At 40.7% G+C, this 26,064-nt stretch overlaps 1 protein-coding gene across 12 annotated transcripts in view; it reads left to right on the plus strand.

The window, feature by feature from the left end:
- CILK1 (ciliogenesis associated kinase 1) overlaps nt 1-24,758 on the plus strand; it is a 26,865-nt gene extending 2,107 nt beyond the window's left edge. For 2 of the 12 annotated variants that reach the window (XM_069011439.1, XM_069011440.1), the window contains exons 2-14: nt 3,867-4,128; nt 6,000-6,054; nt 7,574-7,695; nt 8,939-9,018; nt 11,318-11,450; nt 11,873-12,044; nt 12,607-12,774; nt 15,070-15,366; nt 16,424-16,614; nt 17,174-17,328; nt 18,703-18,834; nt 20,534-20,647; nt 21,115-24,758. In XM_069011439.1, the coding sequence (XP_068867540.1) occupies nt 4,028-4,128; nt 6,000-6,054; nt 7,574-7,695; nt 8,939-9,018; nt 11,318-11,450; nt 11,873-12,044; nt 12,607-12,774; nt 15,070-15,366; nt 16,424-16,614; nt 17,174-17,328; nt 18,703-18,834; nt 20,534-20,647; nt 21,115-21,269 (1,875 nt within the window). In that variant the 5' untranslated portion in view covers nt 3,867-4,027 and the 3' untranslated portion in view covers nt 21,270-24,758. Of the gene's footprint in view, nt 1-374; nt 464-547; nt 1,043-3,866; nt 4,129-5,999; nt 6,055-7,573; nt 7,696-8,938; nt 9,019-11,317; nt 11,451-11,872; nt 12,045-12,606; nt 12,775-15,069; nt 15,367-16,423; nt 16,615-17,173; nt 17,329-18,702; nt 18,835-20,533; nt 20,648-21,114 lie in introns of those variants that run through there. The other 10 variants (XM_069011442.1, XM_069011438.1, XM_069011443.1 and 7 more) reach the window with 10 other exon arrangements.
- Nucleotides 24,759-26,064: the final 1,306 nt, after the last annotated feature.

The raw sequence follows: 26,064 nt of genomic DNA on the forward strand, positions 1-26,064 counted from the left end.
TGCTCCTTGTCCTGTCACTGGGCACCACGGAAAGAGTCTGGCACCATCATCCTGGCACCCACCTTTGAGATACTTACACGCATTAACGAAATTCCCTCCCAAGAGGGAATTCCGCAGACTGAATAGGCCCAGCTCCCACAGTCTCTCATAAAGAGAGATGCTCCAGAGATGGTTTGGTTTGGTTTTTGGGTTTTTTTCGTTAAAACCCAGCTCAGCGCCCCCTGTGCGGGGGGGCCGGCCCGGCCGCAGTCGTGGGGCGCTGTCCCCCCGCGGGGAGCCCCGGCGGGCCGGGCCGGGGGTGCGGGGGGCCGGGGCGGGGCGGGGGCCGGGGCCGCGCCATGGGCCGAGCGAGGCCCGCGCGGGGCCGCCCTGGGCCGCAGCTGCTCCGCGGGGCGGCGGGGCCGCGGCGTCGCCATTCCGGGCCTCTCCCCAGGCCGGGCCGCAGCGGGGAGACGCGTCCGCGGTGAGTCCCGCCGGGCACGGGCACGGGCACGGGCCGGGGAACCCGCGTTCCTGTATAGCGAGGAACGGGAGCGGGGGCCCTCGAGTGTGCTGGGATCGGGCGCCGCCGCAGCGCGGAGGCCGGGCGGGGGCTGGGACTTGGCCTGAGTGGCGGACCCGCCATCGCACATCTGTCCCTGCCTTGGTGCGCAGCTCATGGGGCACCCCCAGAGCCGTCTCTAACAAACTCGGCAGCCGCTGGGACCGCACCCATGGACACCCACGGCTTTGAACCGCGCCTTTCTCAGCGCTTCCTGCTAGTAATACCTTCGAGTAATTGCCAGAGCACAGCACAAGTTTAAAAAGGCACATGCTGATTGTTTACTGTCTGCGTTTCTCAGCTGTGGCAGAGCGAGCCAGTTTCGCTTTCAGTTCTCGGCGCTTCAGCCCTTCAAACAGGAGTGGATACATATTTAAAGAGTTCATAAGCTAAATAGTAGGTTTGAGTTGTACTTAGTCAGAAAGTAGTCTCGATGCATTAAATTAGGCTTGCTGTTAAAGGCGCATTACTGGTCGATTTCTGTGGGGAAAAAAGTTATAGGTAAGGTAGAGTCTGAACACAGTGTTACACTATGGTGAAAATAAGGGGTTTCCATTTTACTCTTTAGTGTCAACACACCTTTTACTTGAAGATATTTTTGCAGTTTATATTTGCATCCTCTAACGATGTGAATTGGTGTAGGTTGTACTTTTAAATTAGATTATGCATGTTGTAGCTCTGCAGACTGCTTGTCGGAGACTCATGCTCTTTTCAGTGATTTCACTGGGACTCAGGCGAAGCAGTTTGAAGGCCAAGTAAAGCAGATTTTTAAAAACAACTTCACTGTGAAGTTCAAGAAGAAATGGTGCTGATTGAGTTACCCAGAGAAGACTTTTATTTAGGGTTTGGTCATTGGGTTTTCATACAGGTGGGTTTTTGCTTCCATAGGAGCTGGGGTAACTTCTGTGCATCCTGGACTGTTTTTTAACACGCATTCCTCACTGAAATCTCTGTTTTCTGACTGGTTTGTTTCTTGGGGGGTTTTTTTGTTTAGTTGTTTTTTTGTTTGATTTGGGTGGGGGTTGTTTTTTTGTGTTTCGGTTTTTTGTTTGGTTTTGTATTTGGGGGGTTTTTGGTTTTAGTTTTTTTGGGGTTTGTTGGTTTTGTTTGTTTGGGGTTTTTTGTTCGTTTTTTTTTGCTCTACTCACCTTTATTCCTCAAAAATATTTTGATTAGTCTATTTTGATCACATTTGACACCAGAGCTGGAATTGCAAAGATAATTTCATACAAGTTTTGTGAAAATTGGTGGCTGTGGAAAGGAGAGGGACTTAAATTAGTATCCTCAGCAAGGAATAAGCAGTTAGGTTCACCACTTCATCTGCTCAAGAGACATCGGACAAACAATCTATCCAGCCACTGGTGATTATTGCTAGTAGTGCTACACATCTTTAGTTTTGCTGTGGTTATCAAACATGAAGCAAGGGTGCTCCTCCACTCTTCAGTCACAGTTCCCTGAAAGGGATATGTGGATGGTAAGTCAGGGACAGCATAGGAGTCTGTGAATTGTAAGACATCACATCTGTTAGGGTCACAGTTTCAGAACTCTGTCGTTAGGGCAGTATGTGCTGCAAAGTCCACAAGTTCCATCTGTGTTGATTTGAAATTACTGTATAAAATTGTTTGAATATTAATAAATTTTAGATTTTCAGACTAAAAGAACATGCAAGGATTTCTTGGTGTTTGAAATTTTGTTGCCAAGGATCTGAATAAAGGCTTCTGAGTTGCCATCCAGTCACTGACTAGCTGGAGTAACCAGCTTAAAGCTTTTTTAACCTGGGTGCAGATGATTGAACATAGCTTTATGCTATTCAGGTGCACAGCCTGAAAACCAGCCAAAAAGGAACTGGTACTCCAAACTGCTGTTGTTACAGACAGGCTCTGTGTTCCTTGGCAAGTAGTACAAAATGTGGGATTAGGTCTCTAATGTAAGGTGCTCAGTTCTGGTTCTCTGTAGTAGTGTGTGGAGAGAAACAGGTACTGCTAGAGGGCAGTTCCTCCTGCCTGTCTGAGACACTACCCAGTGTCTGAGATTTAGAGACATGCTACTCAATGGGTAAATTGTCAAAAGGTGTGTTAACTTTGTATTTCCTGATCTTTGTTCCTGTATCAGTATTAGTAGGACTAGTAGCCTTAGAAGGTGGAAAATAAAGGATGTTCACAATATCTTGAATCTACAGTATTGTGGCTCTGCAATGATGTCAGTTCAGAGTTCTAGTAATATAATCCCATTACTTCTAAAATCATAATACAGCTTTGTGAAATAAGGGAGATATAATAAGATACCCCCAAAAATTGTGAAAATGTAGTTAAAATACATGTTACAGAATGCAAAAGTCACAAGCCATGAGTATTGCTGTCTTTTTAAGAGGTGGAGAATAAGAGAACACAGGGACCAACCCTTCCTTGCAGGGGAATTCTGTTTTATTTCAAATGTATGGTTAGTTTACATAGACTAGATTACATTTTTTCTAAACTATAGTGGAGGAAATACCAGCAGCAATTACATTAAACTAGAAATAAGAAGTTTTTTGCTTTGTTATCTAGCAGAGATTCTGTGGATGCCTCATCCCTGGAAGGATTCAAGGCCAGACTGGGTCAGGCTTTGAGCAACCTGGGTACTGGAACGTGTCTCTGCCCATGGCACAGGGGTTGGAACTAGAAGGTTTTTAAGGTTCCTTCCAACCCAAACCATTCTATGATCATTTTGTTCATACAGTGTCACAGATCAGGTAGATAAAGATCAGGTAGATAATCTGATGTAGCTGCTACTTCTAGAAACCGATTCATGCTTAGAGTTACTGTAGTAAAATAATTTGTTCTTACCTGATATGAATGTAATATTCTTCCTCTGAACACTTTGTTTAAGGGAATGCATATGGCTGTGCTCTCTCACATAGGATCTTAGGGAAATTCGGATATTGGTTTAACTGATGGCAGTGTGACTTGTAAGATGGTAACTTACATCTCTAATAATTTGGCTAGGACAGATCCTCTCCTTTTGTACTGTAAAGCTTCATTTTTTCTGTTACCAGACTGCTTTCTCCAGGCCGTGAGATTTTATCCTCTGACTTAAGCAATAGTGTCTCCCATCAGGGCTGTCTGCAAGCTTGCTACTGTAAAGTACCTTTAGCTTTAGCATAAGAGTGGCTTTGGGGAACATACCAAGTTACATCCAGATACAGGCTGGCCCTTTCTGGTGAGAGACCAAGACGAGGCTTTGTGTATGGCTGATGAGGACTGTCCTCCTAGAGGAGAGTGGAATCTGCAAACAAGCAATCTCAGAAGGGTACAGAAATCAAATGGATTGTGTTCTGTGCTTTCAGACCAAAGGCTAAGTCTTGAAAACATGATTCCTGCAACTGTTCACACTGTCCTGAGTGCTCTATATTTATGCTGCCACAGAAAGAACTGGTTATGCTCGGAGGAGAAAAAACACAAGAAACGCTAAGGACTGAAATGCACTTGCAGCTAAAGTATCCTCATCATGAATAGGTACAAAACTATCAGACAGCTTGGTGATGGGACCTACGGCTCTGTTCTCCTAGGGAGAAGCATTGAATCTGGAGAGCTAATAGCCATTAAAAAGTAAGTGTTTTCATATATTACTTAACAACGGATAGTCCAGGTTTTTCCTTTCTAGGTCTGCATCAACTTGGTCATGCTGGTTTGAGTACTTCACATTTCATGCCACTTTTTTGTATGGAGTTGTATTGGGGCCATGTGAAAAACTCAAGTTCCTTGTATCCTCCAAGGCCTCAGCAGGAGATAAAGAGGGTGAGATACATAGGCTTATCATAACAGCACTCTGCTGCTATGTGCAGTCAAATGTGGTATGTATTAGAGTATTCTGCAATGCTGCTATGAAATCTACAGCCCTTTCGCTGCTGCTTACATGGAGCATATATTTTGTAGTCTAATTTTCAATGTAATAATAATACTGCAGTGATAATTAACACAATTTATGTCATTGTCCATTATCTGTATCTTTTATGCTATTGCATATTGGTCTTTTCAGCTTAAGATTTTCCTTGAGAAATTCATTGGATTTTCTCTGCTGCTTCAGCAGTGACCTTAGTTTGTAAATGGCTTATTTGTCCTAGCTATGGTAAGAGACAGCTGTAAAGCATTTCAGGCACCTTCCTGAAATACCAACCATGACCCAGGGACAGACTTGTCGAAAAAGCTTTCAGTACAATGGTGTTTTGTATGAGCAGTCAATAGCTGGCTTTATCAACTTTCTAAGTCTTCTATGCTGAGGGTATTTTGCCTGTATCAGACCTTGCTAGAGGCACCTTTGATTTTCAGTTTGCAGTATGGGAGAAACTCAGAAAAATCAGAACAAGCTGGAAGCATTCTCTTAGCTTACATGTTAATTCCAGTCCTTTATTAAAAACAGAAGTGGCCTGGTAACTGAGTGCACAAGACAGTAACTGCAGTAACACTGCTCAGAAAAAAATAACCCCGACCCCTTCATGACATGAAGGGTTTGTAGTTCTTAAAGCTACTCTTAATTGTAAGAGCTGATTTCAAACTGGAAACTTGCTACAATAATATGTAATACTGAATTATCATTAAAGGCAAAGGCTCATATCTTCAGAGAGTGCCTAACTTCCTCTGAAATCCAGACTCTACACAGTTGAGTATTTTTGTAAGTTTTAATCTGTGATCTTCTGTGTGCATGTATGTGTGAGCCTTCATCCTATTGGTCCTAAAGCATAGAGTTACATCTCAAAGAACTGAGTGGTAATCAAAATGTGTACGAGCACACAGGACCATATGTTACACAAAAATAATGTGTTCAGGGTTATATTCTGGCTTAGGAGAAAACTGCCATAAAGTTTGTTTCTGTTAGAGCAGAGTCGCTTATAAGCTTGAAGGGAAAAGCAGAATTTGACAAGTAATCGGCAGGATAGATGCACCTTGCAAGGGAAGGAGAAACATAGGGAGCAGTGGACAAAGGAAAATGTGGAAATACAGCAAGATACTAAAAATACAGAGAAATCAAAATATAGAGGAGTAAGGAGAATATAATAGAATTGGAGACCCATTGAAGTGATTGGATCTTCATTTAATTTGTTTCAAAACCTTCCTCTGAGTTGTTCATAATTGTCAAAACTACCCTTGTTCCTTTTACAGACTCTACTCCACCCCGTTGTTATACCAGAAAGAAAATCAGTGTGCCTCGGCTTGTTGAAGGCTCTGAATTATTTTCAGCAAGATATATATATATATACACAGAAAAATGCACTCCTGTGTAATACTAATTATTATTTGAGTGTAATTCTATTTGAGTGTGAGTGTACCTTGTCTAGAGATGTAAAGTTTTTTGACAAAGGAACTAACATCTTCTATTTTGATGGAAGAACTGAATTGTTATGATGCAGTGAGACTTTTGGTTCTAAGAACAGCTGATGTTTTCAATGCATTAGTCATTGTTTTCCCCTCTACTTTTGTAGAATGAAGAGAAAGTTTTATTCATGGGAGGAATGCATGAACCTTCGAGAGGTTAAGGTACTTGTTTTCTTCAGTGGTTGACTTCAGATTAGACGATCACTGTCACATTTTGGGGTTACATCAAATTCTTTACAACTCTTCCGTGAAAACTACTCCCAATGTGAGCTGCAGCATATGACATTACAGTTCTCTTTCTTGACTCTGCATTGGAAGGGAATGTCTGTAGTCTTAGGAAAATGCTTATTGAAATTCTGTAGTCTTACAAAAAATCATTTGATTGCAGAGAGATGCTTCCTCCTTGCGGGGGGGGGGGAGTGTGGGAGTGAGAGCTTTCCTGTCACAACACCTGGAGCTGATTGGTGTTTGTTTTTCAGAGCTTGAGAACATATGCCCTTTTCGCAGCATTAACTTTTGTACATGCAGTTGTTTCTCTGTAGTTGGCTTGGGGGCAGACATTTAGCATGAAATTCTGATGCCACTGAAACATTGGGGGTATGCTTTAAGGACCTCCTTAATTTATGCTCAGCACCGAAAACATGCAGAAAATCTAGGTCGTTTTATTACAGTACCATGTAAAAATAAGGTCAAATACACTAAAAATCTAAAAAAAATACCCACGAAAGTGTACGTAAAGAAGGAAGACCCAAGTATGCTAGTTTTGGCTGGGGTAGAGTTACTTTTCTTCGTAGCAGCTTCTCTTCAGTCTGTGTTTTGGATTTCTGACCAAAACAGTCCTGACAACACAGGCATGTGTTAGTTATTGTTGAACAGTCCTTTCACAACCTCAGGCCTTCTCTGTCTTTCATGCTTCCCTGTCAGTGAGTAGGCTGAAGGTGGGCAAAAGGCTGGGAGGGTACACAGCCAGGACAGCTGACCCCAGCTGACTGAAGGGACATCCCATGTGACATTGTGCTGAGCAACAAAAGTTGGGGGAAGGAGGAGGAAGCAGGTGACCTTCAGAGTGATGGCATTTGATTTCCCATTATATGTGATGGAGCCCTGCTGTACTGGAGGTGGCTGAACACCTGCCTGCCCGTGGGAAGCAATGAATGAATTTTGTATTTTGCTTTGCTTGCATGCTTGGCTTTTAAACTCTGTATCTCAGCCAATGAGTTGTCTCACTTTCAGCCCTTCTGATTATTTTCCCCATCCTGCTTGGAGGGCTGAACAAGCTCAGCTGCCCACAGAGGTTAATCCACAGTACCAAGGAAGACTTTCCAGGGTTGTTTTTAGTCTTGACTCTGAGCTGACTGTTGCCAGTGCAGGTGCAAGAAGGATGTGAATTCTGCCATTAAAAAGTTACTTACAGAGAAAATGCAATTGTTTTGGTGCTTACAGTGATAGCAGATAGCTGGCTTTTGAATGACCAGCGCATTAAATTACGACATAGACTGTATATGTATGTGGTAATACTTGGAGATCTGGCCTTTGTTCTCAGAGCTGTCTGATTATTTAAGACACCAAACAGTTTTTGAAGTTAATTCTTCGACAGCAGTGAAATAAGTTGGGTTTTTTTTTTCTTTTTTTGGCTATATTAAGACCCTTGTAAAATCCTGTTTGTATTTTCTCTTTCTAGTCTTTGAAGAAATTAAACCATGCCAATGTGGTAAAGCTGAAAGAAGTTATCAGGGAAAATGATCATTTGTATTTTGTGTTTGAATACATGAAGGAAAATCTTTATCAGTTAATGAAAGAGAGGTATGTAACAGCATCACCCATTCCTGATATAAATTAATTACTTTTGTAATGTGCTTTTAACACCCCTGTTACTTTTCAAAGGACTTTGGATCATTTGTAGGCTTAGATCACTATGGCTTAAAGTTGCAGGCTGCAGTGGGAGCTGTGGCTGTCACCTTTGAGCATATCCAGGCCAGTCTAGTGAGAGTTTCCAATGTCTTGTCCCAGATTAGTGTGGCAGGTGAGTAGGGTGCTCTTTTGAGAGATAGGAGCTGTGTAACAGCCCTCACACTGAGGAGGCATTGGACCTAGAACTTTTGTCTATGTAAGTACTCCAACCGTGCTTTTTTATAAGACAGTGGTAGCACCACCTCTTCTTTTATGGCTTCCTCAAATAAACGAATAAATAAAAAGTAGTTGGAACAGTAATCAACAGGTGTCAAATTTTGGGTTGCTTCCAGGAATTATTTTTCCTTGCAATTCGAGCTGACATGACCAAAGACTGCCTGTTTCATTTGTCAGCATTCTTAATAAAATCTGGCTTTTTGATATTTGTTGGAGCATTAATAAAGTCTTAATTTTAGCCTTTGGGCCATGATAACATCCACCAGAGGATAACTGAGGGCAACATTCCCTGCTTTGAATTGTTTCTCTCTATAGACCGTGGTATCAGCCTGGCAGATGGCAATAATCTTCCTTGATTTAACAAAATAAGGTTATTGTTATAATATATGAATGCTACATAAAATACCTTTTTAAGCGTAAAAATACTTCATATGCATGCACAGGTATAGAAAACTGTAGCTTAATTTGGCACATATGTATGGGTCCTGATTTTCAATTATATGAAATAATGAACTTTGAAGAAATTATTCAAGTCTATAACCAATTATCTTCAGGAATTTCTTAGAAATGCTTGATATCCTACCTTCTTTTGAAAACAAAAAGCCCAGATGTCTTTTAAAAGTATGCTTGCATCATATTCTCTATGGTTTAGCTAGGCCTTGGATTTGTTAGACATTGTGTAAGTCAAATCTTTAAGAATGTGGTTTATTTGCTTATTAGTTAAACTGCCAGTTTTGTGCCAAAGGACTGTAGAGGAGATAAGCATTTCTTCTGTAACTAAAAAAGATAATAGGCAAATACGAAAAGCTGACTAGCAGCTTCATTGTCATTTCTAACTTTTATCTTTGGTTTATTAGAAAGCATAAGCTGATGTGTGAATTTAATAATTAATAATTATTTATTACCTTTTATTCCACAGAAACAAACTGTTCCCTGAGTCTACAGTTAGGAATATTATGTATCAGATCCTGCAAGGGCTTGCATTTATTCATAAGCATGGTAGGTTACGTTTTAGCTATAAGCATTCTAAATTAGAGCCAGATAATGTTTGTGTAAGTTTTTTGATGAATATACTAGCAATTACACTACTAACTTTAGTAGAAGGAGTGATCAAAAGAATAGCACTATATGAGAGATCAGGTTACTGAAAATACCTGTATTTTATAGTTGCCTAATACTTCAGTCTGGAGGTTTGCTCAGTTCCTTGTCTGTAGATTTCCACTTTCTCAGTCTGGCAGCTGGCCACTCTCAAACTCATTGGATGTTAATGGACACATTTCTTGATAGATTTAGAGGTCCCCTGAGAGTGAGAATAAAGAAGAAACTACTCTTTTCTCAAGATACACACAGATACCTGGATAAAAACCACACATTCTCTGTAAGACACATTGAAAGTAATAAAGTCTGAGTGACAAACAGCTTTTGTTGCATGGGCTTCCAACTAATTTTTCCAACAATGATAAAAGCTAAAGGTGATGTATGAGCCAGTAGTAACAAGACCCACTTAACTAACAAAAAAAAAATCTCAAACACCTTATTTCAATGATAGCTTCCTCACCGTGTTTTGGTGACCTCTGCAATTCTGTCTGCTAGATACACTGTAGGGTCTGTTGCTGGAGAGCACTCTGGGTTATCCCTTCTGATAAGGAAAACTGTTTTCCAAAATATTTTCAAGCTAATGGCTTTATTTGCTTTTCTGATGGGTTTTGGATACTCATCTGAAACCAAAGTGTAAATTCTAGTCTGTTTCAGTGACATGTATAATCTGTGAAGATAGATTTTTGCATAATATTTTCTAAGCCACCTTTTTTCAATAAATTGTCAAATGTATCACGGCCTTTCAGAACAGCTTTTATTGCTATTTAACTTACTGTAGCTGTGAAGACTGAACAGTTCTATGTCAAAATTAACTGTCTTTTTCACTGACCTGCTACCACACTAGACTTATGCTTCTGCCAAGATGGTGCAAATCTGTAGTCAAAAACACCTGGAAATGTTTGGCAGGCCTGACAGGATGATTGTGATGGTATTGTGGCTCACAGTGTAAGAGTGGGTCTCCCAAGATTCTCTCTGCAACAGTTTTGGAAAAAATCACATGAACTTTTTTGCCCTCTCTGTATTTCTCTGTTCTGCTCCTGTATGGCATCGAAATGCTTGTCAGGTATACTTTTTGCATTCTTTGTCCATCCAAACTCTTAAGCATCTTCTTACACTTGAGCACACAACGGATTGCTCTTTTTACAAGTTTGTCATGAAATAAATTGCCTCACAGGCATTCTGTTGGTGCATGTCTGTGCAGCAAAATACAGAAGTGATTGCACTAAATGCTAAGAAAAGCCTTGATTGCTCTGCCTAGTACATTCCATAAAGAGGCAGTAGCTCAAGCTGGCACCAGAACGTCAACTCAACATCCCAAGGAAGGATACAGTGTCCTGGTTAGCAGACACCTACAGCACTATGTCTTCAATGCTGTTACACATTAATCTAACAAACAAAAGCTAATCTAGTTATGGTGGACAGTGTAGACACATCCTGTGTGAATGTTTAGTCCATTCTCTGTGGGAGCATATTCAAACCCATGGAAGAAGTAAGCATATTGGAGTCTCTGAAAAGGAGCTCAGTAAGGTAGTACAGAGGGAGCTGTATATAGGAACGGTGGTTTCAGATGCTTGCAAGAAAGAAGCATAAGGACAAGATTGGCAGGCTAATGGTGGAAGCAAATTTCAGAGACAGTAGTCAGTGATAAGTGATACTCCAGTCCTCTTCTCTCATTTGTATTGAAGGAGCTCTTGCCAAACATTCATTCATGATCAGTTTTTGCTGAATGCAGAGGGCACTAAAAAAATACACTGAGATCTTCTTACAGGATGATGAGTAGCTGAGTGCTTGCAGATTATGTTCTGAGATGTAAAAAGAAGTTCAAAATGCAAAACCCCCCTCATTTTCATTTATATTGTTTAAAATAACATGTTACGTAACTGATCAATAACTTCATTGGGCAGTTTCCATTTAGAATGAAGCTAGCATTAAAATGGTGTAGAGAAGTCTCACTTCTTGAAAGAGCTGTCTGACTGAATGCTCTGAATTGTTACAAGATAGCCAACTTTAGTATACTGTTTTTCACAGTCCAACTGTACAGCCTTGTACTGACCAGCTCTGCTGATCACTTAAGACTTTGACGTCTGTGTGATGCTGTTCCAGCTTCAATGCTAAGAACTAAAATAAAACAATCCAGTTGGGAAGTAAAGGATACAGCTATGACATTGCAATCCACATCAATATTTCATTTGAATTTCAGGGTTCTTCCACAGGGACTTGAAACCTGAAAATCTGCTTTGCATGGGACCAGAACTTGTGAAAATTGCAGATTTTGGCTTAGCCCGAGAAATCCGATCTCGACCTCCTTACACCGATTATGTATCCACAAGATGGTAAGTGCTAGTACTCAGCTACATTGTAGGAACTTGACACTTTAAAGGAGTACAGTACTGAATTTGTGCTGATTGTTATACCACTTTTAATGCCTCCTCCTTATGAAACTTTTATTTAAGCTTGCCATAACTTGAAAAGCTTCAGTTAGTGCAAGACAGTTTACAGATGGCAGCAGCACAGGAGCACAGAGGGAGTGGGGTAAGGCAGGTGGGAACATGCTAGAATTGTTGCGTGTCAGGAAGGTATAAGAGAGTTTACAGAAGCTTATGTAGTTTTAATCAAAAAAAGAAAAAGTCTGTGTACAGGAGAGGAGGTTTTTAAAGGATGTTTGCTCTTAATAGCAAAGAATGAAGAGGTGAGTGATTTCATGTATGTTTGAATTGTGTTGATTGTTGGGGTTTCCTTTTCTTTCCTGTTACAGGTACAGGGCTCCTGAAGTCCTTTTGAGATCCACCTGCTATAGTTCTCCAATAGATATTTGGGCTGTTGGTTGCATAATGGCAGAAGTTTACACGCTGAGGCCTCTCTTCCCAGGCGCCAGTGAAATTGATACTATATTCAAAATTTGCCAAGTCTTAGGGACCCCAAAAAAGGTAACTGAAGTGGTGTTCCATACTGCAGTAGTCCTGGAGCTGTTCTACAATACACAATGACACAGTAGCAGTAAGCATAAAAATTATAAATTTTCCTGCTTACTGCTACTTTATGGTATTGATCTCAGATATAATAATCTAAATTAAAGCTTATTTTCGTGCAGTAAACATTATGTAATTATGCTGTAAAAGCTGACACAGAGAAGAGGAGAAACAGATCCCTGAACAGCAAACTAGGTCCTTAGACTGTGATTTCATTAGGTGGGAATTAAATTTTCTCTCTTGTACATTGTGTATAAACCTATGGTTTAAGAGGCTAAAAATTGGGATCATGGCAAGATTCCTATTTCTTGGTTCCATTTGTGCCCTTGACTCTGTTGGATGTACAGCAAGACTCACCTCTCACCAGAGGTTTGAGGTGAAGATTTTTAGTGAAATTTTCAATATAAGTCCAGAGCAAGCTGGACACAGTCTGTTACTGGTAAAATATGTGCTAGAGTGCTTAGGCACTGATACTTTACAGCTTGATCTTTTTTTGTGTGTGGAAATCTCATTCTTTCAGAATGACTGGCCTGAAGGCTACCAACTTTCAGCTTCCATGAATTTTCGCTGGCCTCAGTGTGTACCTAACAACCTAAAAACTCTCATACCTAATGCTAGCAGTGAAGCAGTGCAGCTCATGAGAGACATGCTTCAGTGGGACCCCAAAAAGCGGCCAACAGCTACTCAGGTTTGATTTTGTTTTCTTTTTCTCATTTCTGCTTGTGATTTTTTTTCTTTTACTGCAAGGAAGAGTCATTTAGCAGTTGCTCAGGGGTGCTGTTCTTAGAAGGGAGAAGAGGAGAATCCAAGAACAATTTGCAAGACAAAGGCGGGTAATTAAGAGAGTGTCATCAGTCTTTTGCATGAAACATTAACTGCTTGGGGTATATGCTCAGTGATCAAAGGTGTGACTGCAGCATGCAAATACACTTCTTGAATTAAGTGTAACCCAGTCACTCTGAATAGCAGCAGAGTGAAGGTAGGATGTATGGCTGCAGGCTGTGATGCTGTCCTTTCTTTGCTGTTCGCCACAGAATGGCTGGAATCTGGTTCAACCACCTTGCCTTAGGCAACCTGTGCCAGTACTCAGTTATTCTCAGAGTGAGAAAGTGTTTCTTGATGTTCAGAGGGAGCTTCCTGTGTTTCAGTTTGTGCCCATTGTCACTGGGCACCCCTGAAAAGAGACTGGCTCCATCTTCTTTGAGCTTTCCCTTCTGGTTTTTTGCATACTTTGATAAGATCCTCAAGAACCTTCTCTTCTCCAGGATGAGAAGTCCCAGCTCTCTGTCTTTCCTCACACGTGAGATGCTCCAGTCCCTTAATCACCTTTGTGGCCCTTTGCTGGACTCTCCATTATGTCCATCTCTCTCTTCTGCTGGGGAGGCAAAAACTGGACACATCAGTCCAGGCATGGCCTCACCTGTGCTGAGCAGAGTGGAAGGATCACCATTCTCGACCTGCTGGGAACACTCCTGCTCAGGCAGCCCAGGAGTTAGTCTTATTTGCAGCAAGGGCGTATTTGGTAGATCATCCACGTTCAACTTGGTGTCTACCAGGTCCTTTCTTGCAAAGCTGCTTTCCAGGTGGTTGACCCCAGCATGTACTGGTGCATGTGGTTATTCCTTCCCAGATGCAGGACTTGGTATTTACCCTTGTTAAGTTGATGAGGTTCCTGTCAGCCCATTTCACCAGCTTGCAGAAGTCGCACAGGATGGCGGCTCGACCAACCGGTCTGTCAGCCCCTCCTTCCACTCGTGTCATCAGCAGACTTCGGAGGGTGCACTCTGCACCACCAGCTACACCATTAATGGAGGCATTGAACAGTGTTTGCCCCGATAATGACCTCTGGGGAAGACAGATACTTCCTGGCCTCCAGCCAAGACTTTGTTCCACCCTTTGGCCTGGCCTTTCAGCCAGCTGTCAGTCCACCTTGCTCTCTGTTCCTCCAGCCCAGTGTTGCCTGGGTAAGGCTAGCTTTTGCGGGCAGCCACAGCTCAAGTGCACTGCAGGTATGTTCCAACATCCTGTGCATAAGCATTGCCCAAGTCATCCATATTGCACATACGGGTGGTGGTAGCCACTGGTTTCGGATAGTACTCAATTAAATGAGCAGGGCACCTTTTGGAAAACAGATGTGATTCTGGGCTCAAATCTGACTTGACTTCAAGGGCCATAGCTGTACCTTTGTGATTTAATTAGACCTTCAGTACAAATTGCAATAAAAAGCTTGAAATCTAATTAAAACAGTTTAAAAGTGAAATAGATTAAGAACTCTAAAAGGTAATGAAAAACAAAAAAATACTGACTGTAACAGTATTAAGAGCATTAACAAATGTTTTACAGTAAAGTACAAATAGAGTGAGGAATCTGAGCTTTTAGAAGCTTTTTGCAGTAAGAGGTCTTTGGGAAGGGGAGTATGCCTGAAATAGCAAGATAGGCAGATTAATTGCCTTTACTGACAACTCCTTAATTACTTTTAAGGCAGGATAAGAGTACTTTTACTAACTTGTCTGTCAGAAAAGATAGAGGCTAATTTTCATAAGGGTTGTATTTCTTTCACTTCATTCCATCTTGGAGAATGGAGAATGGAAGAGATGGGATGTCTCTTGGGGTCATTGAGTTTTGCTGGCTGAATCTGTAATGATGGGGGGGCATATGTTTGCACATGCACACGTGAAGAGACAGCATGTAATGAAACATGCCTTTAGATGCCATATACTTGGTTAAAAATCTTAGTTCTGCAGAACCTTTCCTTCTGTACTAGTCCACAGAGCATTTGATAGCTCAGTATCTCTTGAAACTTCTCTACTATTGTAGCATTTTCTTGAAGTGGATTGTGCTTACTAGAATCTAGTGTTGAGAGATGGGTCTTCTCCTGTTTCCTACCCCAGAAGAAAAGGAAATTAAATTTTTATTGACACACAGGATTGGGGTAAATGAAAAACTGTGGGTTTCTAAGCCTAACATCTATATTACTTTTTAGGCACTTCGATACTCATACTTCCAGGTTGGGCATGCCCTGGGCATTCAGGAACTGGGAAAACAAAAGGAACTGCACAATAAATCATCTCTGCATATTAAGCCTGTCCCCCCAGCACAGCCCCCTCCGAAACCTAATGCCCGAATTTCATCAAGGCCTTTTCAACAAAGTCAGTCTTCCCAGCACGTGGTGTATGCATGTCAGACAGACAACTCTGGGGCTGAGCATGGTAACTACTTACAGGAGGACAAGTCTAACCAGGTTCGTCTGCCTGCAATTCACAATAAGGTTCCTCAGCAGGTAAAGGTCCATCTAGCATAAGATAAACTTTCTGATATACTGCCTAACTTTTTTCCTTGTGTTTCTTTCCTTGTTCTCTTTCAAGGTTCTTTACTGAAAGGGTAGTGACTGGGAATAAAAAATGGTTACAACTTTTTGACAGAAACTGGGACTTACTCTATTGAAATTTAAATCCAGTTGTTGTAAAACAAGCAAGTCAGTTTCTCATTTTAGAGCCATTTTGTGCTTCCCTTTGTTGAAAAGCACCACTTACAGGATGACACTGATTTCATATTAGTAAAAAGGATGTACGGTGTTCAAACTATATGGGATTGATGCTAGAGAAAAAAGTATTAAGCTAAATAGTATGGAAATGAGGGAAAGGAGGCTATTGCCTTCATCCATTTATGGCATCCAGTTTATTGACTGGGAATAGTATTCCCTTTGGTCTTCCATACTGGATGTGGAAACCAACAGATTGTTCTTTCGGCATGAGAATGTACCCTTCCTGTTGACTGATAAGGAGACTGGATTAATAAGATAGATGACGAGAGCAGACAGTGTGAATCAGTCAAAAGTAGAGTCTGTACTGGCCAGTGTCACACAAGGTCAAAATGTACTGCTGAGCCTCAATGGCTGAAGAGACACAAATTTGTACCTGTGCTGTCCTGCAAGAGATAAAATTTTTTAAAATGTCTAGACACAGGCTTGTGGAAACATAAAGCGTTCATGCAGTTTCTTACTCCCAGCATGGGTCTAGAAGTAAAAATTAAGCATAAGGTAATGGTTTGGGAGGTGCATACTGAAACATGAGTAGAACTGGAATTGAGACTTAAGAAATTTCTTCTTTTGTCAGTTCAAGACACTTTATTACAGGATGAAATGCAGAAGATAAGTAATAATGTCGGCAGGCTACAGATTGTGTTCTTAGCACATTTAATGGAAGATGAAGATTGTGTTGTTACAGCTCTATTACCACTATTACTCTTTGAGATAGAGAAAAAAAAATCCTCTTTGTTCCTGTCACCTGATTTATGGTCTAAGCACATGGGTTTGTTTCTTATCAATCTTTATACAGAAAACATCTGCTGGGTCTGAGAATATAAATGGTGAACTTAAACCAAAACCTAGGCGAAGATGGGGACATCTTCCCAGGACAATTAAGAGTTCTGAAGACTGGGATGACTTGGAAGACCTTGATTTCACATCTTGCATCATGAGAATGGACTTGAAAAACAAGAAGAGGCAGAATGATGAAACTCTTTGTAGGTAAGGGGCTTTTTATGTGCTTGTGCTGTTTAGTCTATTTCTTTGGCCTTTTCCTCTTTCTTAGTGCTGTTGCTCTTCATGCTTTCTTTGTATCTGGAAATGTATATCTATACATTTTTGTATTCTTTTATATATCTATACAATTTTGTATTCTTTTTTTCTTCCCCACTGAAAAAATGGGCTGAAGTTTCCCCAAGTTAATCTTTGAACATATACTTTCGATTTTATATGTGGACTATTTTGACATACTCCATGCATATAAACTGTTTTGGACAACTCTAAGCTGCAGTTTCCATGGATGGTATACAGAAGAGAGAAACCTACTGACTGATTTATAAAAACTTTAAAACAGTATATAAGGGAACTAGAAGTACAAATGTGATTTTCAGGGGCACTTGTATGACTTCAGGTTGATAATATTCCCTGTTGTCTGTGTGCTTACAGTGTAGCAAACACAGAAGGAAATGATTCTTGGAGATGGGATGGAGTTGAAAAAGCCAGCTGTGAATAAACATGTGCTGTAAGAATTGGACTATGTGTACCAATTTTTGAATTACAGATTTGAAAGCATTTTGAATCTGAAGCCTTCGGATGCTGTAGGCTCTGGCAGCAGTGCCCGAACTTCCCATGCAACCTTTTTGCAGCAGGATGCTCCCACACTGAGAGTTTCTGCAGCAAAGCAACACTACTTAAACCATTCTAGGTATCGACCTGGTTAGTAAAAAATACTTTCCTTTTCTTCCTGCAATTCCAACAGCAGTATGAAATAGTCATTGGTACATTAGCTGTTATCCTTTCACCTTGTGGAAGGGGGCTACTGCTTAAAGAACATGAGGAGAGAAAGAGCTTTGCTAATGTAGATGGCCATGACACAAACTACATTCTAGCAGTCTAGCAACTGAGAAGTGCTGCTTACAAACAAGGGGGCAGGACTGTTGGTAGTTCTTTCTCCTGATGGATACTTTTATACTTGGAGGTGTGTTAGAAGATATCTGTATATGTGCCAAACTATTCCCTGTCTCCCTAACAAGTATAAGACTGGTCTTCTAGACTGGGAAAGAAAGTGCCGTGCATTTAACCTCATGGGTGTATAATACCATGAACAACACGCTAACTAGTAGTGGGAATATGCTTTGCTATAGTTTGGAGTTAAGTAAAATGCAGATCCATGTCTCTATAGAGAATTACATGCCTGTCTTCATGATAACCTCTGCTATACAGAGACCAGTGCTGGGGCAGGATGAAGTCCAGGAGGCAGACAGCATATCTGCTAGTATTTAAAATGAGCTGAAGTGTATTCTTTCTCATAATGGCTATTCATAAAAGTAGTGTTAGGTATTCATTCACTTGTAGTACTAATGCTTCAAAATTAAGTAAGTAAACTAGAAGGTATTGTGACAACAAACTCAGTCTTTTTTCATGAAACAATTAATTGACTTTCAAATTGACTCTCACTTAGGTAGAGTTTTGGTAGCTACAACTTGTTTTACTAGAGGAGGTTGTAAAACACATTGATCTCAAGCCTGCTTTAGCCTTATCATAAATTGTGGGTGTGTCCTTGAATGTTAGGTACCCTGCTTAAATATGGGCTCTATGTTAAATACAAATAATAGGTGACATCTGAACTGTACTGCAAACTGTTGGCATAATCTATGCTTTCAGTAGAGACACCAAAGACGAGTACAGTACTATGAGAAATGGAATTGCTATTATTGCCTCTCAGGTTATGTTGTCACTGTTAGGCTTTTATAGGAAGTGTAGATTTCATGTACATAGCAAGGTTCACCTTCTGTGACTTGAGAATATTTATGGCCTTGATGTAAGGATCCTGCCCTGTGATCTAAGCAGCCACTGCTGCTAGTGGAACTACATACATTGTGATGTTTGCAGATTAGGGCCTGTGGCTAGTTATAGCATTCCTGTATTATGAGAGGATGGGGAGTGACCCAGAGAGTTACTGAAAGGGAGAGGTTTTGGTTAAGTAGAACCAGACATCTGCTCTAAGACTATGTACCAGGTGGAATGCATGCAGGCCTGTGTGACAACAGGAATTTTAATGAAGTAATCTTTGAATTTTTTGCAATATAGGAATAAGCACAAGGAATAGCATAGTCTCCACTTCAAACAAAGAGTCTGTTCCATCTCATCCCTGGCCCAGTTCTGGTTTGTCTGGGAAAACTTCTGGTTTGGGAGGAAGTACTACCAACAGGATGAATTCAGGTAAGAAGGTGTGCTAAGACACTGAAAAATGGTAAGTGATGTCTCTGCAATTCCTCACCGGTGTATTTTGGAGTGATCCATTCCCAAAACACTGTCAGCTGCTAAGATACCTGCTACCCTGTCTTTTCCTTGTGTTAAAATTGGTTATGAGTACTCTTCTTTGGGAGACTGCCTTAAACTGAAACATAGTCTTATCTTCTAATGAATCCTCACAAGTCTGAAGTACCCCATGCATAGAAGGCTGGACAGCTTAGGTCTGTTCAACCTGAAATACTTCATCTTGCTTTCAGTTTCCCTCCTCAGTTTTTTTTAAGTCATATTTTCTGGTTTCCAGAGCATTTCAGTCCACCAGCTGCATAAATGGCTGTCATTACAGAAGGAAGCTGGTATAAATTGAACTAGCCATACACACCAGTCTTCTTACATGAATAAAGCAAAGAAAACCTATCATTGTGTCTTTTAATTGATGTTGTTTAAAATAATGTAATAATTGTAGTTTTAAAAATTCAGACAAAAAGCAAAACTTTTCAATTTTTCTTCTTCAGGTTTTTTTTGGCATTTGGTATTTCAGGTATTTAATCACTGTTGTTTGAGTTGAAGTAATTAATTTGTAGATTTTTACATTAGATTTTATCAGATGCACTTAAACATGTTGATGTTTCTAGACTCTTATGTATTTCCTCTCTAAACTGTGGCTTCAGGTTTTCATGTGATACAGTTCTGCAGTGCCATACTTCTTTTCTGTATGTTGTTTTGAAAGTATTTTATTGTCAAAGTTTGTGTTGAATCTTGGCCCAAATAAACATTTTGGGCCTCTAGAAGCTCAGGTTAAAAAATAAAACAACCCAACTTAAAATTTTGGACGTAATTTAATCAGAAAATCATTCTTTAAAGATTCAAGATGGGAGGACACTGTAAATAGCTAAACTACATGAGAACCTTTATATACGTAGTGTGTCTCCTTCCTGGCTCTTATAGAAGTTTTTGCTTCTTTTGTAGCAGCATAGAATGTAATTAGCTTTTTCTCTTTTTTATTACCATCGTTTCCCACAATAGGCTTTGCCACTGCTCTATTACAGCGTAGGCATGTGTGCAATGGTCTGTGCACGATATCTTGTTTAGTGTCCATCTGTGCTGTAACTCTAGACTGTTTTGTTCCCTTTCTATGGCTTATCCTACAGGTCAGTCAAAGCTGCTCATCTTAGGGACAAGTTTTGTAAGTGGCTTTTAAAATTTGAAATGTGACTCTGTACCAGATTTTTAAGTTGTGCTCTCATGGGCTTCAGTAAGAGCTCTGTGTAGTACCAAAGCCCCAGACTCACCACATAGACATCAAGAGTCAATATACTCTTAAAACATAGTTGCTGAAAGTCAAACAATTCCAACTGACTGCTAAGTTTTGGAAGCTTTGAGAAACCTTGAAAAAGCTGAGATGTCAGGGAGAATTGTTATTCTCCCTGACAGGTACAATTTGTAACTGTTGTCCATTCATCTGTGATGCAGTCTGATGCTGACAGTCTCCCAAATGCAGGTGTATATATAGGAGCTGTGGATTTCTAGTGTCTTCAATTAAGTTCTTGTTTCGATCAGTCCATGATCAGGCTTGGTCTTGAACATGACCCCTCAGGGCACACCTTTGTCATCTGTTGATAGTATGGGCGATCCATTGTGTTCAGATGTTCCTTGCCGTTTCTTTCAGGGCCCATAGGATCAAGTGGGCTAACGAGTGCTTATGTCCCTTCATTTCTGAAGAAGGAAGTAGGTTCTGCTGGGCAGAGGGTTCAGTTAGCACCAGTTGTGGATCCATCTTCTGGTAAGTATAGTACCAGCGTTCTCTTGGTCCCTTGGTCAGTACTCCAGTAATGCTGTATGTATGCAGCACTGAACTGCTTACCTTTGCTTTATTTTATTTGTCAGTATATGGCTGACTGGAAGTATTGTTTGTAACCTCTCCTTCATATGGCAAAGGATTTTCTTTATGTTTACTTTTGTTTATTAAATATGTGGGTTTATCTACAGCCTGTTTCAATGGGACCTAGAGGTTGGTGTGAGAGCTGGCACAGAATTCACACTTGTCAAATCAGGGATGTAAATAGTCTTTGTCTGCTAAGTCTTTAGGGATTGGATGCACTATTGTTTCACATCAGCAAACTCTGTTAAAAAAGGAGGCTTATTTCCTGAAGAAGTAACTGGACCTGCATCCAGTTGTTGTTCAATGTGGATGCAGGGGATGTTCAGTGTTCACCGAACCTTTATATCACAGAATTCTTTGTCCTTTAGATTTTGCTTCTCTGACGTCAGTCAGACCCCTTCTTGGATGGCCCTCGTTCAGTTCACCTACCAAGAGCTCACCGAGGTTAATGCCTCTCCCGCCGGCCGCGGAGCCGATCCATGGGCGCGTTGACTGGGCTGCGAAGTACGGCGCTCACCGGTGACCTGTGGAAATACTCCCTGACCAGTGCATGCTTCCCAGGAAATGGCCAACGTGAGACCATTTCACACATGTATAGGTTTATATACCTGTACCTTAAAAAGAAGCAGATCTTCCATGAATGAGACTTTTTTTTGAAGGGTTTTTTTACTTATTTGCATTAATTTGAATGCAGTCTTGTACCTTTTTGTATAAAAATGTTTTGTTATGTACTTGGGTCCAATTATTTTCATAAAAGTGATACATTTTGTATATAAGGCTTACGGGATTTGGCATTTTTATACAGCAAATTTTTATAATGAACTTTTTAAAAAATTAACTTTTTTGTTAAACTTTTTTATAGAAGTGGATAAAAATGTGGTGCAATATTGCAGTGAAGGAGATACTGAGGAAGCAGCATTCATTAGACATTTTCTAAAGTTTATGTGCTAATTGAGGCTGTGTAATTTCAGTGATGCCATGTCTCAATGCCACACTTCTGTTGTCTTATGATCATTTGCTTTGTACTGGCATCAGAGGAGTGACTTAACAGTCTACACTCTCCTTTACAGTCACTGAGAGACTGCTGAATGTCAGTGAGAGGCACCTTTTTTTAAATTTATTTTTGCCTTTAAAAGGTTTTTTGTTGGACTGCTATCCACATTTACCAAATCTGAGGACTCTTGTTTGGTGAAGGGTAAATATTCTTCTATAGATCCATTTTCTGACACAGTGTTCCTTTTTCCTGTTTTAAAGTTGTGCTTTGGCATTGTTCACTATGAAATAGAATGTGGACCTACCTCTGTTAAATTCATTTAAATGTTCCAATGATTTCTAAGGAGAAAAAGTAGATTCTGTTTCTTCTTTTTCTTTGGTTGTGAATATAAGATCTGAAGACCTATTAAAGACTGTATTAACAATTAATAGTAAATTAATAAAATTAATAAAACTGGTTTCAGAGTAACGAAATATTAATGATATGCCAGCAACAGAGTTTAAGGAAACAAGATCTATGCAGCTGACTTAATTTTCACAACTGTTTTAAATCGGTACTGTTTTAAATCAGTGCTGTTTTAAATCACTTAAGAGGGGAAAAAAACCCAAAGCAACCCAGAGGAAATGAGTCAGTCTAAGCTTGCTTATGTTTATACTCAGTTCTTCTTCACTCAATACATCTTCATTTACAGTGTGAAGAATATGTCAGCTTCCATAAATTAGGCCCAGAGGCTCTGCAGGGAAAGATGGGATCTTACGTGATCTTGTTAAGAAAATGTTGTAAAACTGTGGTTGATTTCACTGAAATTTATACAGTTCTTTGAAGAGCAGTTTAACTTAGCTTATAAGAGAGAATGATTTATATCAAGTTAGAGAGAAAAGAAAGTAGCCCCATAATCTGCTTTAGTTCTGCTCTGGAACGGAGTGCCAGAGTCCAGCTATCAGCAGAATATTAATTTAGGTCACAGTCAGCATTTGTCTGTTCCTGCACCTCCTTCTACAGAAGAAAGATAAAACTGTTCAGTGCTGTGGGAGAACACCTTCCGTAGCTGTGTTCTGGAGCAGTGCTGCCAAAGCTGAAGTGTGCTGAGAGAATGCATCTTCCTGCAGAAGTGTGCAGAAATCCTCATCTTTCTGAGCTCATTGTGAGATCAACTCAGGCAAATGGTTTATTTATGAGACTTAAACGCAGCCTGAAGGGATCAGAGCAGGTGCAGTTCTCAGCTCCCTTCCTTTCACAGGAACTGAATGGCTTGTGTGTCAATGAGATCCTCTCTGGGATCTGCCGGCACACACAAGGGCCAGCTGCTGTGGACTCCGGACTGAGAACAGATTCTGGCCGTTTCAGTGCTTCCCATGGAGAACATGTGGGATTTCAAGGAAACTGCACCCTAGGTGGGCTGCTGGCTCAGTGCTACAGGGGGAACCATGAGGAGCACTGGTCGCTGTTTGCTTTTATGGGCTCAGCCCACAGTGAGACAGTACAAGACAGAGGGAGCAAAAGTGTGCATGTAAGACTTCCACATGCCAAAGACATCTTCTGTGTCCTGCTGCTCTGTTATCTGGGCATAGCAAGTACTCACTCCAAACCATACCTAACTGCTTCCACAGCAGTGATGTCAGTGCTTACCAGGAAAGTAAAGCAGCCATTTAATTTCTAAAGCACACACTGGTAGGTGTCTGTGGGTAAGTGGAAAGGGAAATCTGTATATTTGTGCTAGAACTGGAAAGATAGTTGCTTCTCTTGGTGGAAATAAATACCTGTGTTTATGTCTACATACCATGTAATTTATTTTCTCACTGGGTAATTTGTCTTAAGAATGAGCACCCTGAACCTATCCTAGTATCCCTAGACCAAAGTAGGCAATTAAAGTAGTCTGGTCTGTACACTTAGTTCCTAGGAGTGGAAGGAGACAGGTCATGAGAACAGGTGGCTGAGGCTTGGATTCATCATACCTAAGTGTTGAGCTCCTCTGTTGTGAGGTGGCTCACCCCTGGTGAGTGAGAATCATCTCAAAAGAAATCTGTCTCATTTTGAGAACATGCAAACACTCTGGAGAGACCTGAGTCTCTCCACTAAGGAGGGGGACAACTCTGTGAGATTCAAGTAACACAGGATAAATCTGAACCTGGCCTATAATCTCTGAACCTTTATCAGACCTTCAGTGCATTTTTTGACTATAGCATTCAGGCTTTAGTCAGTCCATCAAAAAGATTAGAAAAAGAAGCTGTACTTTTAATTTTTTTATCTCCTCCTTTCCTAAGTTAAAGCCTTTTATTTTGGGGAAAAAAGCTAATAATCTTGCATTCAAAATCACTGCTAGTTTTCACTTAGTGAGACAGAAAATTAGCTGTATTTAATGGCTGTATCCTTTACTCAAGCAAATTCTTACTGAAGTTGGAAAAGTTCTTTTTGAGCAGGACAAAGGTGGGTTTATGTATTTTAACCATGCTGTCTCTGTGCAGTACAGATATGGAAGAGATGGAGGTCTTTATATACTGAAATCTGGACAAGCAGCATATCTGAGAATTTATGATATGTAACCTACTACCTTGTGCTTCAACGTTTAGCAGCATCTTTGTGGAAAATGTTTTTAGAATTGTACTGTTTACATTTTCTCAGGCTTAGGCATAACATGTAATAATAGTGACCACTGGAAATAAAGGAGTCTAACAGTGGATTCATTCACCTCTGTAATCCAGATTTTCCTAAAAGTAGTGTGTAAGCACCATGATGTTAGCCAAAAAAAAAAAAAAGCCAGAAAACCCACTCCCATGGTGTTCCTGTATCTATATGGCTGTTGATGTGAGCAGGATATTCCATAATGTGAAGACAAAAACATGTACTGAAAAAAACATTTTAGAATTTAATATGGAAGGAGGGGGTAGAATTGTCATTGAGGGGAGAAATAATGGTTCTTGTTTATTCAGTGTTTTCGTTCAGAAACATTCTAAATGCTTGTTTCATTCCTTCTGTGTCAAATGTCCTGCCCAGAATAAAGTTATTCTTGAAGGAGTACTGACTGACTAACCTGCTCTTTTATTCAGTTTTTAATGAAAACACTTTCGTTTGCCTTTTGTTTGGTTGGTTTTTTGTAGTTGGGGTTCAGTTTTTTAATAAGCCGTCTTGGAGGGGCACTGCACATTCACTGACCATATGGTTCAAGTCTAAGCATGTGATTTCTGCAATATACTGTGAGCTCCATGTAAAGCTCATCACTGCGTCCTTCCTTGGATGTCAGCTCCTCTAAAACTACCTGCAAGACTGAATTATAACATGCATAACATTTCAGGAGGACATGCAGCTGAACTAGAATGTTTTGGGTCCCTCCCAAGGGAAAATAATCCTATTCTATTCTATTCTATTCTATTCTATTCTATTCTATTCTATTCTATTCTATTCTATTCTATTCTATTCTATTCTAGTTTTGTTCTCAGTGTCCTGTGTCACCTCTTTAGCCTTCTCCCCTGGCTTTCAAGGCAGTAGAAGCTGAAGACAATTTATAACTTCCAAGCCCAGCCCTTTTGTTAGCTGTATAAGCGGGCTGAAAACCACTTGCACAGGTGAAGAACTAGATGAAAAATACATTTACGTGTGCAAGGATTCTGATTTTACCTGGAGGGCGTGTGTGTGTCGTGCGGAGCTCACGGATTCCTAGGTGGTTGGGGAATTGAAGCTGGGGAAGCGATAAAGTGAAACAAAATAGCGGATTTGCATACACACACCCTCACTGCGAGGGATGTGCGTATGAGGCACAAAACAATGGCAAACTGCCCCATGCAGCGCCTCACTTGGATGTGTCTGCAGTCTTGGAAGCTTGACTACCCTACGTTCTCCTACAAATGGACCTTGAGCTTGTTTGGAGGTTCTAGCAGGGGAGCGCAGCTACCGTATACCCTTGACCGATGAACGGTACCGTCTCTATCGGGGAGGTCGTCCTCTTCGACCGAGCGCGCAGCTTCGGGAGGGACGCACATGGAGCGTTGAGGGAGGAAGGGGACACCCGCCTAGCCAGCCAGATCAGCCGAATCAACCCTGGCGATCAATGGGGTGACAGATGTCGCAGCCAGATCGCCCTCACATCCAGGCACAAACTACGCACACGCAGTTATTTATAGCTCAGTAGGCCAGGCTCCTTTTACCTCACGGTTTGCGGCTGCCGCCAAAAATCCAATGGCATAGCACATGGAATCATCACTTTGCAGCAACAAAACGTTCCAAGACAAACCAGTTCTTAACCCAGTTTAAAAGCTGTAGCGAAATTCTTTGGGGTGAGATTTCGTCTCAGAAGGCTTTGCGAAACATGCAAATATGCGGCTTCCTA

The sequence above is a fragment of the Aphelocoma coerulescens genome, chromosome 3, assembly GCF_041296385.1.
Source record: "Aphelocoma coerulescens isolate FSJ_1873_10779 chromosome 3, UR_Acoe_1.0, whole genome shotgun sequence".
Taxonomy (NCBI): domain Eukaryota; kingdom Metazoa; phylum Chordata; class Aves; order Passeriformes; family Corvidae; genus Aphelocoma; species Aphelocoma coerulescens.